General features: G+C 47.9%; 1 protein-coding gene across 1 annotated transcript; it reads left to right on the top strand.

Moving 5' to 3' along the window:
- Window positions 1-2,563: 2,563 nt before the first annotated feature.
- Window positions 2,564-15,637, top strand: LOC136791891 (C-type lectin domain family 6 member A-like). The gene is made up of 6 exons (XM_067005397.1): window positions 2,564-3,691; window positions 5,752-5,847; window positions 6,920-7,012; window positions 8,691-8,860; window positions 9,080-9,210; window positions 9,486-15,637. The coding sequence occupies exons 1-6, from the start codon at window positions 3,625-3,627 to the stop codon at window positions 9,643-9,645; spliced, it is 717 nt and encodes a 238-aa protein (XP_066861498.1). The 5' UTR covers window positions 2,564-3,624; the 3' UTR covers window positions 9,646-15,637.
- The last annotated feature ends 3,259 nt before the right edge of the window (window positions 15,638-18,896 follow it).

The following is an 18,896-nucleotide window of genomic DNA, read 5'->3' as shown; positions in this document are numbered from 1 at the left end:
CCCAGCTCCATGTCATTCCCTTGGGTCCTGTTGCTGTCCCCAGAGAGCAGAGCTCAGCACCTGCCTCTCCACTCCCCTCGTGGGGAAGCTGCAGGCCTCCATGAGGCCTCCTCACAGTCTCCTCTTCTCAAGTCTGAACAAAACAGGTGACTTTAGCAGCTCCTCATATGTCCTGCCCTCTAGACCCTTAGCTATCTTCATGGCCCTCCTTTGGACACCAAGTGTTTTATATCCTTCTTGCATTATGGTGCCCCAAACTGCACACAGTGCTCGAGATGAGGCGACATCAGCACAGAGTACAGCAGGACAGTCACTTCCCTCAACCAGCTAGCAATGCTGTCCTTGATGCACCCGTGGATATGGTTGGCCCTTTTGGCTGCCAGGGCACACTGTTGATTCATGTTGAGCTTACCGTTGGGCAAAACCCCAGATCCCTTTCCACAGGGCTGCTCTCCAGCCTCCCATCCCCCAGTCAGTCCGTATAGCCAGGGTTGCCCTGTCCCAGGTATGGATTCTAGCACCTGCTCTTGTTAAACCCATGTTTGCTGTGACCAACGTCTGCATTGTCTTTCAAGATTTTTTTCAGTAACTCCCAGAATAAACTTCTCCATAATTGTACCAGGCACTGAGGTGCGACTCTAAGGCCTGCTGTTACCAGGATCTCCTTTCTTGCCCTTCTTGAAAGCCACCACAACGTTTGTCAGCTTCCAGTCAACTGGGACCTCTCTCTCCAGGTTCCCAAAACCATTGGGAAATGATTGAGAGAGGTCTCACGATGATGTCAGCCAGCTCGCCGAGTCCCTGGGGACAAATCCCAACAGGCACCATAGACTTACATGAATCCAGCTGGATCAGCAAATTCCACCTCTGCTGTGTCTGTGTCCCAGTTTGTGAGCTGACCATCCTCATCAAGTATCGGACCAATGTTTTCTCTGGTCCTCCTTTTGCTGTTAGCATATCTTACAAAACTCTTTTTATTGCCCTTGCAGTACTGGCCAGCTTCAACTCTAATTGAGCTTTGGCTGCATGAATTCTCTCCCTACAATGGTAAACAGCAACTCTGTAGTCCTCCCAAATCACCCAACCTCTTCCAGTGGCCATACACTTCATTTTTCTGCATAAGCTCTAGAAGAAGATCCCTGCTCAGCCAAGCCAGCCTTCTGCTCCACCTGTTTGACTGCCAGCATTCTGGAATTGCCTGCTCCTGTGCTCTTAAGGGGTGGTACTTAGACACTGACCAGCACTGCTGGACCCCAGTGTCTTCAAAAGCAGTCTTTTTTAGTGCTTGGATCTCTCCCATATCTTTTCCATCCTGGTTCAGGCGGCTGTTTGCTCGACAGAGAGCCTCTAAAACCAGGCACTTTTGATGCTCCCAGCACGTCATTTTCCATGTTGCCACCTCTCAAACAGGAGATGCAACCAATTCCCTGTGTGGTTTGATTACGCAGAAAAGCCGATGAAGGTTTCTTTTCCAGCTTTGGGCTTTCAGCTTCCCAGACCATGAGTACCTCTGAGGGAAGCTGCATTCTGTGGCTCCTCCTGCAATCCTGAGTCATGCAAGACCCCTGTCGCTGCAGTATTTTCTTCTGTTCTCGTCCCACTGATCTTGTTTGTATCTGTGCTGTTCTTGTTGGCTCTTGTCTGTACCACGAGGGTCTGGGAAAGTAGACTCAGGTTTCTCCAGGGCCTCCAACTAGCATTCCCTAGCAATGAACTTGGTAAAACCAAGTACCACTGTCTTCAGCAGTTCAGGGATAGGCACAAGAGACCCTGGCAACTCTGCCAGGTTGGAGCATCTATAAGCAGGGTTGGATGCCATGGGCAGGCATTCAGCTGTCATTCCTGGCAGTAAGGGGTACGGCAAGCACAGGCCCACAGCTTCAGCAGATGCGTGTTCCCTTGTGCTTCCTCACCGGCCCGTGGGTCAGCAGACTGTACGAAGTGGTGTGGACACACACAGAACCTGCACCAGCAGCAGGAAGCCCCTGTAAACAGGGGAACCCACACGCCCAGAAAAGAGGATGTGTTCTCGTAAGCCGCACTTCCCGCAGCAGGGGTGAGGGCAGGGTCGGGAGCTTGTGCAAGTGTGTGTGTGATCACACGTCGGGGCTGGAGTTCTGGGGGCTTAGTTGCAGGAAGCTGTTTAGAAACCCATAGCTGTTTATTAATATGTTGTCAATCCATAATATTCCTGATGCTGATCCCAAATATAGGGATCGTGGGTTGCCATTAACTACGTGTCATTAATGTACTGCTTCAGTCCCGATTAGACTTAAGCTGTGTGAAATGAGCAGATTTTCCCTGTAACAGTTCCATACCCTCTGCGTTTTCCTTCCTCATCAGCCACCCTCACCACACCTCTCACATTCTCACATTCCACACATTCTCATTTTGGGGCATGAGTGGTACAATTCATCTTTGTTACCAAGCTTTGTTCTAAAATTTCATTTTAGAATCTCTCACTGTGCTGTGAACCCAGTAGCAAGTACCTTCCCGTAGCTAATTCCTTCTATGACAATACGAGCAAGCATGTTTATGGACCGTCTTCCCAATGCAACAGCGCTGTTGGGATGGTCTGAGCCTTTTGTGCACAATAAAAAGAGTCTGCTTTTCTACACACAGTTTAGGTTTGTCCTCTTTTACAACCAGCTGTGTGCCCTGCTCTTCTGAGCCTTTGATGGATACACTTATGCTCATGTCGTTAGCTATCCCATTTCTTCCTCAGCACGTGCATGTCTGCCTGCCTCTTCACAGGGAGAAAGCTAGCTGATGGGGTGTGGAAGAGCAGTGCCTGCATGCCCACACCACTCAGCTCAGAGTGCAGCGAGGCCCAGCAGGGCTTCTTTATCCTTAGGGATATCCTTAGGGATACTTACATCCTCCCGAGTTTTCAATCAAGTCACCCCGAGCAGTGCTAGAAGCACCATGTGTGCCTTACGTAGTGGTGAGAGAGTAAAGCTTCTCAGTCTGTAACAGGCAGGGATGCTGACATGATCTGGTGATCCCTTCTGATCTCCGGCTCCATAACAGCAAGTCACATGCAACCCCTCCTCTCTGCTCAAAGCACCATCCTTTTTTCCTCAGCAATTAGTCAGAAACCATGTTGGCAACTTCCTGTGCTCTGGGTTACTGGGCTCGGGCCTTGCATGGGGACTTGCCCAGACTGAGCCACAGATGTGCCTTCCTGGGGTGTTCTGACTGCTTTTGTAGGCCCTTGTGAGTGTGTTTATTATCCCTTTGTCAGAAAATACCAACTGCACAGGCATTTTCACACACATACTCACTCACCAGGGAAGGAAAAACACCAGTACTGCGTCCTGTGAAGCTGATTGAAAATGTGGTCTGAGATAGTCTGAGCGGCAGTGGTTCTGTTTTTCGTCTGTTTTCCTTTGCCTCTATGAGTTTCTGTGTTGCAACAAGCCTCTTGTGAAATGTCCTGACAGAGAAATGATGAAAATTCCCCCATCTCCATGTGCTGTGGGGAATACCCCAGCTATGACTCTGTCTGCACATCAGGTTAGAGTCTGCACAGGCTGCCCAGCACTGTGGGAGCTGCCCTAGCTCCTCCTCCTGCATGAGGAGGGCTGTGTTTGTGGCTGTACCAGTAAGGTGGACGGACTCTTGATGGAGAAGAGTGATGCTGTGGCAGCGACAATGAACCAGCGAGGGAGAGTCAGTCCTGGGACTGCAGGTAACCATAAAGCCTTCCTTTTTGTCCTCCTCTAGAAGGAGAAGGTGGGGGAAAATACAGGGCTGGGTTATATAAAGGGCACGGTACCGTGGCTGCCTGCGTACCAGGAGAAAGACCCAGTGCCCATTCTCAGGGTAGACACCATCTCTTCTGCGTGTCTGCTGCCACAAACACCGAGCTGGACTGTCACTCCTTTGAGTAAGTGACTACATGCTATTGCATAAAAAAGGCTGGGGGACAGAGCCAAAATAAGGAGTTGGGTAGCTGAGAGAAAGGAGCTCCGAAGAGAGGTGAGGAGGAGGGAAGACGCCCATCTATAAGAAGGGCCGGAGGGCAGACCCGGGGAACTATAGGCCTGTCAGTTTGACCTCAGTGCCAGGGAAGCTCATGGAGCAGATTATCTTGAGGGTCATCACGCGGCACTTGCAGGGCAAGCAGGCGATCAGGCCCAGTCAGCATGGGTTTATGAAGGGCAGGTCCTGCTTGACGAACCTGATCTCCTTCTATGACAAAGTGACGCGCTTGGTGGATGAGGGAAAGGCTGTGGATGTGGTTTACCTTGACCTCAGTAAGGCTTTTGACACCGTTCCCCACAACATTCTCCTCAAGAAACTGGCTGCTCGGGGCTTGGACTGGCGTACGCTTCGCTGGGTTAGAAACTGGCTGGATAGCCAGGCCCAGAGAGTTGTGGTGAATGGAGTCAAATCTGGTTGGAGGCCGGTCACTAGTGGTGTCCCCCAGGGCTCGGTACTGGGGCCGGTCCTCTTTAATATCTTTATCGATGATCTGGATGAGGGCGTCCGGTGCACCCTCAGTAAGTTTGCAGATGACACCAAGCTAAGTGCGTGTGTCGATCTGCTCGAGGGCAGGAAGGCTCTGCAGGAGGATCTGGATAGGCTGGAGCGATGGGCTGAGGCCAACTGTATGAGGTTCAACAAGGCCAAGTGCCGGGTCCTGCACCTGGGGCGCAACAACCCCAAGCAGAGCTACAGGCTGGGAGATGAGTGGCTGGAAAGCTGCCTGGCCGAGAAGGACCTGGGAGTATTGGCTGATAGTCGGCTGAATATGAGCCAGCAGTGTGCCCAGGTGGCCAAGAAGGCCAACAGCATCCTGGCCTGTATAAGAAGCAGTGTGGCCAGCAGGTCTAAGGAAGTGATTGTGCCCCTGTACTCGGCTCTGGTGAGGCCGCACCTCAAGTACTGTGTTCAGTTTTGGGCCCCTCGCTACAGGAAGGACATGGACGTGCTCGAGCGAGTCCAGAGAAGGGTGACCAAGCTGGTGAGGGGTCTGGAGAACAAGTCTTACGAGGAGCGGCTGAGGGAGCTGGGCTTGTTCAGCCTGGAGAAGAGGAGGCTCAGGGGCGACCTTATCGCTCTCTACAGTTACCTTAAAGGAGGCTGTAGAGAGGTGGGGGTTGGTCTGTTCTCCCACGTGCCTGGTGACAGGACGAGGGGGAATGGGCGAAAGTTGCGCCAGGGGAGTTTTAGGTTGGATGTTAGGAAGTACTTCTTTACCGAAAGGGTTATTAAGCATTGGAACGGGCTGCCCAGGGAGGTGGTGGAGTCACCATCCCTGGAGGTCTTTAAAAGACGTTTAGATGTAGAGCTTAGCGATATGGTTTAGTGGAGTACTTAGTGTTAGGTCGGAGGTTGGACTCGATGATCTTGAGGTCTCTTCCAACCTAGAAATCTGTGATACTGTGTGATACTGTGAAATACAGAAAGGGAATTCAGCTAAAGACAGGGGTAAGGGAGGGCAACCAGGACGGTGTGCAGGGGACAAAAGAGGCGTGACAGGACAAGGAAAGTAGTGCTTCTTCTTTGGGAAGAGCGCAGGCATGGCTTGTGATAAAAAGCAAGAGGGCAGTCCCTGTGTTGCCCTACGCTGCAGGTGTGACCCCCTGCTAGCGACAGACAGCACGACCCGGTTACAGCACCTGCGGGACTTGCCAGTCCTTGGGACAGGGTTATCAGCAGGCTGTCAGGGCATGCAGCCCCTTGGATTATCCTGCCTCCCAGCTCTGGGCCGGGGGATTTCCACTCTTGCCTTGTGTTTTTCAGCCCCAGCAGAAGGGAGAAGCTGTTCCCGCCTGAACCCCTGGGTCTTCCTTGTTTCTGCCCTTGCCGTCAAAACTGCCCTTGTGACCGTCGGCCTCGGTGGGTTCCAGGGTCCCTTTACTTCCCCGGGGATGAAGGGAACGGTCGCCTGAAGTTGCCTGGTGTCAGGTGGAAAAAGAAAACCCTAGTCTTTGCCAGCAGGCGACTGCCGTGCACCAAAACAGCCTGTTCTGCTGCCCCTTTCCCCCGCTGCCCTCTTAGCTGGGGAGCAGCGTCCCTTCCACAGTTAGCAGGTAGTGTCCTGGCAGGGCCTTCCCACAGCTCCTCTCACTTCCCCACCTGCCCGAATAAAGCCAGTCCTGGCTGAAACCCATCAGCTCCTGCCCTCCCACTGCAACAGAGCCGAGAAGTCTCCTTAGTGCCAAACGACATCTGAGCAGGTTCCCCGAAGGCCGGCTGTTGGGTCTCCGTTCTGCTGGCCGCATTTGTGGTCTCCCTCAGAGCTCCTTGTGACCATGTTGCAGCCGAGGAGCCAGCATGGTCTCCCTGGAAATACTGCTACCAGGGCTGCCCACGTTTTAGCAGGGTGAGGCGTAAATCCACCAGAATGCTCCAGCTGCATCCCACCCACACCGCCTGGAACAAACAGAAGGGAAATATGTTGCCTGTAGTGTCCTGGAGTATCGTTATTGCTCTGCGGTAACTCTTCTGTGGTGTTCAGCTCCCTTGGGTGAGGCCTCAGCACTCAGCAGTTCTTCCCCTTCTTGGTATGGGTGCAAATGGTGCTCTAAAGCTGCGGAACACAGGAAGATTAAGAGGGAATGCATATTGATATTGCACCTTTATTAAGCTGATCTCACAACTTCTTTGACCTTTTCGCGACCCCCTCCTCAAAGGGTGTCTTAGCTGGGCTTTGTCAGCTGGGAAAATGAGTCTCTCAGCCAGCTGAGGAGAGAGGGGTTCATCTGACCAATGTTTGCCCAAGGGAGGGAGTGACCAGCAGTGGGGAAAGCTGTCTGCTCTTTTCCTTCAGGATACAATTTTCAGAGCTTGTTAATGTAACAGAGTCTTTGAGGGAGCTCAGCCAGAAGCTGGAGGGCAGGACAGCTTGCCCATGAGTGAAAATGGAAGGATGACAGTGGCGCCTTCCTTTTCTTTCCTCTCTTCCCAGTTGTTCTCTTTCACAGAAGCTGCGGCCAGTACAAGACTCTGCCTCAGAATGCTCCAGCGTGGCACTGCATCTCCAATGTACCTGCAAGCAAAAGTGAGTGATGCTAAGAGCCTTGGGAGTGACACTAAGCACATCCCCCAGATTTATTCAGGTGTAAGTCAGCCTTTGAGTTTGGGAATGGGATTGTCAGCCAGAGCTGGATTGCTCTAGGGAAGGAAGATGGAGACGTGAGGAAAGAAAATGCTATGTTGTACAATCTGACTTAGGATGCTCTGAAAACATGTCCTGGGCCAGTGGAAGAGGGTGGGTTGCTCCAGTTCCATCTTTTGATCACTCGTCCCATTCTGTGCCCACATACAGCCCCTCAGGTCCAGTCCATTTCACAAATCTAGGCAAAAGCACCTCATCTTTTTGTAAGGGATGGCTCAAGCCTGTGCCAGGGTTTCTGTTTCTACAAATGTAATGGTAAACCTTGATCTAATACAGAAGAACACAGGTAAATTAACAAAATTTTTCTACTTCTTCCACTCACTGGACACTACACTCTCTCCATTTGGTGCTAAGAATGGGATCTGAGACCCCCAAGATGAACTGCTTTGATCCTGATTAGATTTAAACTGCATGAAATGAGCAGATTTTCATTTCACAAAATCACAAAAATGTAGTGGTTGGGAGGGACCTGAAGGGAGCATCACGTCCAACCCCCTGCCAAAGCAGTTTCCCTACAGCTTGTTGCCCAGGTAGGCATCCAGACGGGCCTTGGATATCTCCAGAGAAGTAGACACCACAACCTCCCTTGGCAGCGTGTTCCAGTGCTTGTTTGAGCAGATAATGAGTTTCTTTGCATTCTCCATACTGATCAGCCAACATCAGCTCCCCTCCTGTATGCACAAAGCCAAGTGTTTTCAGAGCATTAGGTTTTGGTTCCTCTATCGTCTTGCTTTGGACAGCAGCCTTCTGGGCATCTCCTTTCCCTGTTCCTTTCAATTTTCTGGCCCCGTATCAGCAGCAGTTGGTTACAACATTTGGCAGTTGCACCTTGATTGCGTAGGTTTGCCCTTAGCCCCCCTGGAGAGCTCCTGTCTGGGAAACCCAAGAAGACATTCCCTGTGAGGTCTGAGATTCAGGGCAAGCATCTTCAGCTCTGCTCAGTGTACCAGAGTGTATTTGTTGGTTGACTATACTGGATGGACTTGTTTGTTGGACATATTCTATATTGAGCTATATTCTGAGTGTGATATATACAGCTTACAGATAGAGCTATATAACCTGAAAAAATACAACCTCCTGCTTAAGAGAATGTGCCTATGCTTTTCAATCCATCATGTGACTTTCTGTGTGTATGGCAAATTTCTAGGAAAAACATGGCTTGTGTAAGAAACTACCTGTGTTGGCAGTAAGGCTGTCAGACTAGTTTACTGTGTATGTTTGTTACTGGGTATGAGTTGAGAGCTAATCACTTGGACAACGCTTTTCTGATGTAAGTGTTCCCAGAGGAGTCCTGCCAGCTACTTCCCATCTCACTTCCTCGGGAACGGTAAGGCAGAAACTGCCTCTCTCCCCAAACAGAGCTTGAATGGGCATGATAGAACAAAGTAAAAAGCACTTCAGGCAGGGGCCTTGTGACAGGCTGTCAGTGGTGCTCTTTGTGGAGCACAAAAGAGATCATTTGCTGCTGTCCAAAAAAGAGGCGTAGTTCAAACCCCTTCCCTGATAGGGGTTCTACGCTGAGCTCACTGAGAAGAGGCACAGCGCATCTTGTTCAAAACAGGGTCTTCTTCCCCTACGGAGGACAGCTGGAAGTGCTGTCCAGAGGGCTGGAGACGCTTTCAAGAAAGTTGCTATTACTTCTCAGCTAATCGGATGTCCTGGGATGAGAGCCAGCAGAACTGCAGTGGGATGGGCTCCCACCTGGTGGTGATCAATACAAAAGCAGAGCAGGTAAGTGCAGGGCTGAGAGAGGGGCAGAGCAGCCTGCAGACAGGAGTGCCAGGCCTGGAGGGGCCTCAGCCCCTGCTGGCTCCTGCAGTGGAGGGGGGATGTCCTTGCTGCACCCACTCAGCACTGGCTCCTGTCTGCCACCAGCTGCACCCCACTGGGACTCCTGCCACCTCCCTCTGTTCAGTCCTGAACCTCATGGAGATTACATTTTTTTTCTAGGAGTTCCTCTTCAGCTCGGTGAAAGGACTAGTTACGAACACCTATGAAACAAAATATTACATCGGCCAGACTGCTCACAAAAATGGGCAATGGCAATGGGTGGATCGGACTCCATATAATAAGATGGCCTCGTGAGTATCCTGAGAGAGTGAGGAAAGTCCTGCAAATCACAGCCCTTGGTCCAAGGGACCAATACACGGTGTAAGGCAAGGTCTGTGTCATTGAGGGGTTTCTGTCCCTAACTGCCCTGAAAAGTCAGGGAGACACAAGCAGTCTTTTTGCCTTTCCAGAGCTCCCGATCTGTCACATTTTTGTTCGCTTTTGTTTTCCACAGCTGTTTGAGATGACTTCACCCCAACTGTCATGCATGCCAATGCATTCTCAATAGGGGAACTTTCTTTTACAGGTTCTGGAAACCTGGAGAACCCAATTTACTCTTTGCAGAAAAATGTGCTGCAATTCATGTCAAGGGAAACACGGACTCCAACACATACAGTAACTGGAACAACATCCTTTGCTCTACAAGTTGCTATCGAATTTGTGAATTGGCAGTCAAATTTGTCTGACGAAGGTGTCCTGGTTTTGGTTGGGATGAAGTTAATTTTCTTCATTGTAGCTTCTATTGTAGCGGAACAATTTCTCCCTTGGAAAAGAAGATGTATTGTCTAAGTTTATTTAAGGATCCCTATAATCAACTATCATTTATGTAGCACAGGACAAAAAAAAAATCTATGTTCAACGTTTAACTTAGGCTCCATTTGATCGGGGCAAAATGCTCTTTCTGGAAGAAAGAATGGAAATGAGGCAACAGAAAGTAGCCTTAAGTTGTCCTTAGGTGATGTGACCACATATGGATAAAAAGGGTTAGGGTACTTCATCAGGAAAGACCACTGAAGACCACCAAGTACCCCCAAAGAAAAGAAGGCATGAGCAGAAGGGCCTGAAAAGGAGCCAAGAAGGATGATGCCACAGAATTATGTAACTCATGTAGATTAGCATTAATATGTATTTAATTGATAGGATATGTACGAATTTACTGTAGCAAAGAAACCAGCACTGGGCGTGCTTGACTTATGGAAAATCCACCAAGCACCCAGGTCTGAATAAAAGCAATATCTCTCCTGAGTGTGTGAGAATTGACCTATTACACACCAGGTAAGGGATCTACATTTTTGGACGACAGTATGGTGACACATTTTGGATTCAGGAAGAAAATAATGTTGACAACAAACTGAGTAGTTGCTGAGCAGTGCTTACACAGAGTCAAAGACGCTTCTGCTTCTCATGCTGCCTGGCTAGCAAAGAGGCTGGGGAGTTACAAGACGCTGGAAGAGGACACAACTAGGACAGCTGACCCAAATGGACAAAAGGAATGTTCCATACCGTATAACATCATGCTCAACAATAAAACCTGGGGCAGTTGGCCAGGAATGGGAGGGCTGCCATTGTTCAAGGACTGGCTGGGCATCAGTCAGGTGGGTGTGAGCAATTGTGTTGTGTGTCACTTGGGTTCTCTATCTCTCTCCCTCTCCCTTCCTATCCCTCTCAATCTCCCTCTTTTCCTCTCTCCCCCTCACCCTCTCTCGAGCTCTTTCTCACTCCCTTCTGCTCTCTCCTTCTTGCACTCTCTTTCTCTCTCTTTTTCTCATTCTCTCTTTCTTGTGCTCTCCCTTCCCTTCCCTTTCCCCTGGGAAACTGTCCTCAGGAATAAAGGGCATTTTTCTTAGACCATAAGAGCTCTTTATTCCCACATGCAGGAAATTGGGAAAGGAAGACAAGAGACCAGCATGGCTGAGTAAGGACCTCTTGGTCAAAGTACAGTGTAAGAAAGAAATGCATAGGAAGTGGAAGCAGGGACAGGTATCCTGGGAAGAATACAGGGGTACTGCCTGGTGTGTAGGGATGGAATCAGGAAAGCTAAGGCACAGTTGAAGCTGAACTTGTTAAGGGATGCAAAGAATGAAAAGATGAGTTTTGACAGGTACATGGGTCAGAAAAGGAAGACAAAAGACATTGCACCAGCTCTGAAGAAGGAGATGGGATCTGGCAACAACTGACATAGAGAAGACTGAGATACTCAACATTTTTGCCTTGGCTTTCACTAGCAGCTGCTCTTATCACATCTCTCAAGTCCCTGAATCTCAAGGTAAAGACTGGTGGAATGAAATCCCATCCATTGTAAGAGAAGATGGTTCAAGACTATCTGAGGAAACTGTATGTACACAAGTGCATGGGATCCAGATGCATCCCAAGGTCCTGAGAGAATAGGCCGACGTAATCACTAAGCCACTCTCTGTCATACTTAAAAAGTCATGGCACTCAGACAAAGTCCCCATCAACTGGAGAAAAGGGAAACATCAGACCCATTGTTATAAAGGGTAGAAAAGAGGACCCTGGGAAGTAACAACCAGTCAGCCTCACCTCTGTGCCTGGGAAGATCATGGAACAGATCCTCCTGGAAGATATGTGAAGGCATATGAAAGACAGGAAGGTGATTAGAGACAGCTCACATTGCTTCACCCAGGACACATTGTTCCTGATTAATCTAGTGGCCTTCTGTGATGGAGTGACTGCATTGGTGGAGATTGACTGTTGTCATCTACCTGAACTTCTGTAAGGCCTTTGGCACAGTTCCACACATCTTTGTAAATTGAAGAGAGATGGATTTGATGGACTATTCAGTGGATGAGGAGTTGGCTGGGTGGTTGCATTCAAAGAATAGCAGTCAGTGACTCAATGTCCACATGGAAACAGCAAGCTCACAATCCTGGACTTTATGAGAGCAGACTTTGGCCTTTCAAGGATCTGCTTGGTAGAGTACCAGTACCATGGGATAAAGCCCTGGAGGGAAGAGAGGTCCAAGAAAGCTCGTTAATATTCAAGGATCACCCCCTCTAAGCTCAGGAATGATGCATCCCAATGAAGACATCAGGCAAAAACGGCAGGAGGCCTGCATGGATGAGCAAGGAGTTCCTGGCCAAACCCAGACATAAAAAGGAAACCCATAGAGAGTGGAAACAAGGACAGATAGCCAGGGAGGATACAGACAATGTCCAAGCAGCCAGAGATAAAGTTAGGAAAGCTAAAGCCCAGATAAAATTGCATGTGGCCAAGGACATCAAGGGCAACAAGAAAGGCTTTTACAATTACCTAGTGACAAAAGGAAGACTAGGGAAAATGTGGGCCCTCTCCTGAAGGAAACAGGAGACATGGTTACATGGGACAGTGAAAAGGCCAAGGTACGGAATGCATTCTTTGCCTCAGTCTTTACCAGCAAAACTGGCCTTCAGGAATCCCAGGTCTCAGAGGCCAGGCTCAATAGCTGTAGCAAGGATGATGTATCTTTTGTGGGAGGGGATTGGGTCAAGGAATACTTGAGCAAACTGGACATTTGCAAGTCCATGGACTGTGATGGGATGCACCCATGAGTGCTGAGGGAGCTGGTAGATGTGATTGTGAGGCTGCTCTATAATCTTTGCTCAATCATGGCAAGTGGGAGAAGTGCCCAAAGACTGGAGGAAGGCAAATATCAACCCTATGTTCAAAAAGGGCAAGAAATAGGACCCAGAGAAGTACAGGCCAGTCAACCTGACCTCAGTCACTGGGAAGGTGATAAAACAGCTAATCCTCGAAAACATTTCCAGGCACATGAAGTAAAAGACAATCATCAGGAGTAGTCAGCATGGACTTACCAAGGGAAAATCATGCCTGACCAACTTGGTAGGCTTCTGTAAGCTCAGTAAAATTCACAGATGACATGAAACTGTGAGGAGTGGAACTGGGACTCACCAGAAGGCCATGCAGCCATCCAGAGGAACTTTGACAGGTTGGAGAGGTGGGTTGACAGAAATCTCATGAAGTTCAACAAGGAGACGTGCAAAGTCCTGCACTTTGAGGAACAACACCAGGCACCAGTACATGCTGGAGGCCACCAGGCTGGAAGGCATCTCTGCAGAAAAGGACCTAGGAATTCTGGTGGACACAAAGTTGAATATGAGTCAGCAACGTGCCCTTGCTGCTAAGAAGGCTAATGGTATTCTTGGCTGCAATATGCGGATAATTAACAGAAGGTCAAGAGAGGTGACCCTTCTCCTTTAATAAACGCTTGGTGAGGCCACACCTGGAGTGCTTGGTCCAAGCACTTGGGTCCCCAGTACAAGAGAGATAATGGAACTATTGAAGAGAGTCCAACAGAGGGCTACCAAGATGATCAAAGGACTGGAGCACCTCTCTTATGAGGAGATGCTGAGGAAGTTGGAACTATTCAGCCTGGAGAAGAGGAGGCTCATGGGGATCTTAGCAATGTGTGTAAGTACTTGATGAAAGGGTGCAATGAAGATGGAGACGTGCTCTTTTCAGTGGTGCCCAGAGACAGGAAAAGAAGCAGTGGGCACAAATGAAACACAGGAGGTTCCATCATCAGAAAACACTTTGTTACTATTACAATGACTGAGCACTGGCACACCCAAAGAGGTGGTGGAGTCTCCCTCCTTGGAGATCTTCAAAATTTGTCTTAACATGGTCCTGGTTAATGTGCTCTACGTCCCAAGGTCCCTTCCAACCTCAAGCATTCTGTGATTCTATGATCACTTTTTGTAAATAAATGTATCCTATAAAAGGGGATCAGCTGTCATAATTAAACATAAAGACAGCAGCAGGCACAGTAGACAGATGTAACTAATAAGACTGACCAGAAGAATCATGGATACTGATTGATTGATGTTCCCTGCCTGACCAATATCAATACTAATTGCTCTGATCTCCTGAAAAATTTGGCATAATTCCTCAAAGCAAGAGGGAAGGAAGGTAAGTCAGCATGTTCCAGTGATCTATAAGGCAACTGGGAATTTCTTAAGAAGGTGGATGCACTGTTACTGCAACAGAACCTGCACCACCACTCCTGCACCACCACTCCTCTTCCATCTGATTCCATGAGGCAGATGAGAGTACCTGCACCAGTCTTGCCTCTTCCAGCCTAATGCCACTAAGATACAATGAATGTCTTCTTTAATACCTATACCAGCTATTCCAGCTCTTGCAGGACACATTTTTATTGGACACTTTCTGAAAACATAACACAGTATTGTTTCTTTCCCATTCTTGGTTCCCTCTCTCCTCAGTGATGCCTGGCACTTTCTTTCTGTCTCTTGCCAACTAATCAATCAATGGATATAGTCTGTCTTTCCTGAGGAAAACCAGAGGCGAACTCAGGTTTGAACCAAGACAGAATTTTTCTTTTCTGCAGTCAGACTGTTTCTCAGTGACAGTGCATATAGCTGTAGATTTGAATGTCACTGTGACTCCTTCCCCATTCTCAAATTTGAGCTCCTTTCCAAAAGAGAAGGGAATGTGCCAGCATCCAGGCCTTGTTCTCACGGGCAGTTGGGATGTGGCCAAGATGCTCACCTGAAAACAGGACTGCAGATACTATCATGAAGTATACTAATCATCAATTTTTGGCCTTTTCCTATTTCTGTGGAAATACCTACTGGGATACTCCATTCCCTTTTTGCAAGGCTCTACAGAGGGAGAGAGTGGGGGATTCCATGTAGGATTTAGCAGCTATTTAGGAATCCAAAAATCTGCTCAGAAGAAATAATATGGGGTAAACATATGGAACATTTGAATATCTATTGTAAATACCTGTAAATATATGAATTCCCAAACTCTTAGGGAGACTTACTACATCAATGACTGATACATCAGATTTCACAAATACAGACTCTATTTCCTCTTACATCAGCTATCAAATACCAGCCCTTGTCCTTCACTCTGTAGAGTGCATTATCCTGTGGCAGAGGGCAAGTGGTTGATTGTTAATAGTCTAAATTAATCTGTGAAGAATTATTTGTTCGTCATTCAGCTGAGACACAAAATTTGAATGCAAAACTATTCTTCTCATCCACGTCAGATATTACTGGCTAAAATATAGGTAGGGCTGAGCTTAGTAGTTCAAGATGAAGTTGCAAAACTGGTCTGCATCTGTGTTTCCTTGCCTTTATCTAAAGTGAAGCAACATGTTCTCTTGTGAACATCCTATCTCTTTGGCAATGTAAATGGTGAACAGGGTTGTTTTCTTCTGAGGAAGTTTTGTGATAGCTCTTAGTCCTTCAGGTGCTCTAAATATTGCAGAACCTCTCCATTGACAGGATCTTCATCTCATACCATGCCCTGAATGGAAGTCAGTCTGGTGCTGCACAACCTGGGGTTCCCAACATCTGATGGGATGTAAGATTATCTGTATTAGCCTCATTTTTTCATTCTAATATTAGTGAAATAAACGGTACATTTGGGAGAACATGCAGGTAGGAGACAAGATGGGTACACATATGCACAGTGTACAGTCTCATTCTTCTCCTAATGTGAGCACAATGAAAGGGATGCAGCAAGACCTCCTATTCCATGTAGAAAAAATACTGTACCACGTCTGGCTGGGATGGAGTTAACTTTCCCCCCTTGCAGCCCATATCGTGCTGTGCTCTGTACCCGTAGCTAGAACAGCACTGGTATCACACCAATGTTTTGTCTATCGCTGAGCAGTGCTGGCACAGCATCAAGACTCTCTCAAATCCCACCCACCTCCACCCCCAGCACCCCAAAAGCCAGTAGGCTGGGGAAGAGGTGGAGAGGGGACATCACAAGGGCAGTTGACCTAAATTGACCAAAGGGATAAAAAGGATATTCCATGCCATATGACATCGTACTCAGAAACAAAAACTGAGGAAGGGGAAGGAGGGGCTTTCATTATGAAAACGCCAACTCTAAACAACCGCTACATACATTGAGGCCCTGCTTCCCAAGATACGGCCAAACATTTGCTGCTGATGGGAAGTAGAGGATATTTTTTTCTTCCTTTGCTTCTGCATAATCTTTGTTTTTTTATTATTATGAACGTTGCTTTTTATTATTATTATTATTATTATTATTATTATTATTTTCCTTTAATTAAATTCTCCTCCTCTCAACTTGTGAGACTTTTTTTTTTTTAATCTCCCTTTTTTTCTGTCCTTGTTCTTTTGAGTAGTGAGAGTAAGAGAGTAGTGTGGTGGACTTTAGCTAGCCGTCAGCGGGAAACCACCACACATACCCAGCTTCAATGCAGCCAGCCTGTAAGCCCCGTTGCCACTGTTTTTTCCTCTTTCATATCCCAAAAACAAAAGGTCTGAGTGAAGAGGCAGACTGAGGAAAGACACATGACTGGGAGACTAAAAAGAGTTGAGTGCAAACAGCTGAAAGATTAGAAAATACAAAACAAAGAGCTGTGCAGAGCAGAGAGGGACTTTTTGGTAAACAATCTCACAGTTATCAGATAAGGCCTCTACCAAGAACTATAGGACCTCAGGGTGTTATGTTGCTCTAATTTCAACATTTTATGCACTTGCCGTCACACTACACTCAAGGGACCCGGGGTGTTTTCATACCTCTGCACTCTCCTGTTACGTGGTCTCCCATATCAGATCATTTATGTCTTACAAAAAAGGATGTTTTTTTTTGACATCATTTCATGTGAAAGCACGTAAAGTTCATTTTGTGAAATGGGAATGTGACCAGAAGTACAGTGTGCTGTGTCTTTTGCACAGCTCTGTTAAATTCCCTGCTTACAAGCCACATTTCTCACACCTGATTCATAAGAACCAACCCCCCCTCCCCCAAAGGCCTTGTGATAGATATGACACCAGCCCAGGGTGGGATTTAGCGGTTACTACAATGCCTCCTGATGCTTATTGGCACATCCTAATGCTTGTTACTGCGACGTAGCCCCCTTCAATAAAAAAGAGCCTGGGACTATCAGCAATATGGAGCGTGGCTGAGATGTGGTCCCTGGTCATTTCTGCTGGCAGCCTGTGGGAGCAGCCCATCACAGAAGACCAGTGCTTGGCAGCTAGGGAGCAAGTGGAAGGGCAGTCCTAATATTAGACAGCTGAGTACAGCGTCCAACCATGCCTAAACTCCAGATACTGCTACTGCGCTGAACTAGTCAAGGGTTTTGTCTTGAGGACACACGGCTGAAACTCTTACTTAGAGTTTCACAACTTATCCATCAAGACTGGCTGCATGAAGCAGAGATAGGGACCAACTCCTATGTCTACCTTCATTTGATGTATCGTACAACCAGTGGAAGAGAATGGGTTTGTGCCTGTTGTATGTGCATATGTAATCAGGAAGATGGGATCAGGAGATTCTCTTCTATGCTTCAGCGGGAAAATCCAGTATCACTTCACAAACCTCTCATATCAGAAATCTCAAGCAAAGCTTTACATTCTAACCATATAAATACATATATATGTGGTGGTCTTCAGTGGTCTTCCCTGATGAAGTACCCTAACCCTTTTTATCCATATGTGGTCACATCACCTAAGGACAACTTAAGGCTACTTTCTGTTGCCTCCTTTCCATTCTTTCTTCCAGAAAGAGCATTTTGCCCCGATCAAATGGAGCCTAAGTTAAACGTTGAACATAGATTTTTTTTTGTCCTGGGCTACATAAATAATAGTTGATTATAGGGATCCTTAAATAAACTTAGACAATACATCTTCTTTTCCAAGGGAGAAATTGTTCCGCTACAATAGAAGCTACAATGAAGAAAATTAACTTCATCCCAACCAAAACCAGGACACCTTCGTCAGACAAATTTGACTGCCAATTCACAAATTCGATAGCAACTTGTAGAGCAAAGGATGTTGTTCCAGTTACTGTATGTGTTGGAGTCCGTGTTTCCCTTGACATGAATTGCAGCACATTTTTCTGCAAAGAGTAAATTGGGTTCTCCAGGTTTCCAGAACCTGTAAAAGAAAGTTCCCCTATTGAGAATGCATTGGCATGCATGACAGTTGGGGTGAAGTCATCTCAAACGGCTGTGGAAAACAAAAGCGAACAAAAATGTGACAGATCGGGAGCTCTGGAAAGGCAAAAAGACTGCTTGTGTCTCCCTGACTTTTCAGGGCAGTTAGGGACAGAAACCCCTCAATGACACAGACCTTGCCTTACACCATGTGTCGGTCCCTTGGACCAAGGGCTGTGATTTGCAGGACTTTCCTCACTCTCTCAGGATACTCAGGAGACCATCTTATTATATGGAGTCCGATCCACCCATTGCCATTGCCCATTTTTGTGAGCAGTCAGGCCTATGTAATATTTTGTTTCATAGGTGTTAGTAACCATATGTTAGTCAGTATACGTAGACGTTGTGTGAATGTGTGCATCTGTGCCTATTTGGTGTACACACTCAGCCTCGCTACAGCCTGGACCTAAGGACATGGAACTGCAGCTGCCTTGCGTCTGCTGGGCTATGGGATTTGGCAGCTTCTGCCACCACCCGCAGAACGACTCCCATTGATTGGTTTAGGAAGCCAACTCTCCTGGTCAGCCACCTTTCCTCCAGTACAAATTCTCCCCTCCACTGGGACACAGAGGGACAGTTCACATTCATAGGCAGGACAGAATAACACAGCCAGGAGATGCACAGTGGCACTGCATGGGGAACTGGCACAGTTTGTTTGGGAGAACCGAGGCAGATGATGCTTCCTGAGGCAAACAGAGGTGGGGGTAGAGGGACCAGGAAACAGAAATGGGTGGAGAAGGATGGGAGCCACAGGGGCACACGGTCTGCAGCAAGACTCAGGTGGAAGTGAAGGCAATATGCATTGCACTTCTGGAGGGACCCTCATGGGCAGCAGCCGCCCTGCCTCTTCCTGCCTCTTCTCCAGCGTCGTCTAGCCTGGGCAGGTGTGCCCTGACAGGGTCCACTGAGCTGTCAGCCTCCCAGGACGGCCGCCACATCTGTTGAGTCCAGGATTAGGTCTGAGGTGGGAAGGGT

Source organism: Anser cygnoides, chromosome 1 (assembly GCF_040182565.1).
Source record: "Anser cygnoides isolate HZ-2024a breed goose chromosome 1, Taihu_goose_T2T_genome, whole genome shotgun sequence".
NCBI lineage: Eukaryota > Metazoa > Chordata > Aves > Anseriformes > Anatidae > Anser > Anser cygnoides.
The sequence above is the reverse complement of the archived record's forward strand: the minus strand, read 5'-3'. Positions and strand labels throughout refer to the sequence as shown.

Excerpts from the sequence above, each read along its gene's own strand:
- LOC136791891 (XM_067005397.1), top strand. The coding sequence starts at position 3,625 with ATGGAGAAGAGTGATGCTGTGGCAGCGACAATGAACCAGCGAGGGAGA. Across the intron at positions 3,692-5,751 it reads AGTCAGTCCTGGGACTGCAG|CCCCAGCAGAAGGGAGAAGC; the intron begins GTAACCATAAAG and ends TGTGTTTTTCAG. Across the intron at positions 8,861-9,079 it reads TCAATACAAAAGCAGAGCAG|GAGTTCCTCTTCAGCTCGGT; the intron begins GTAAGTGCAGGG and ends TTTTTTTTCTAG.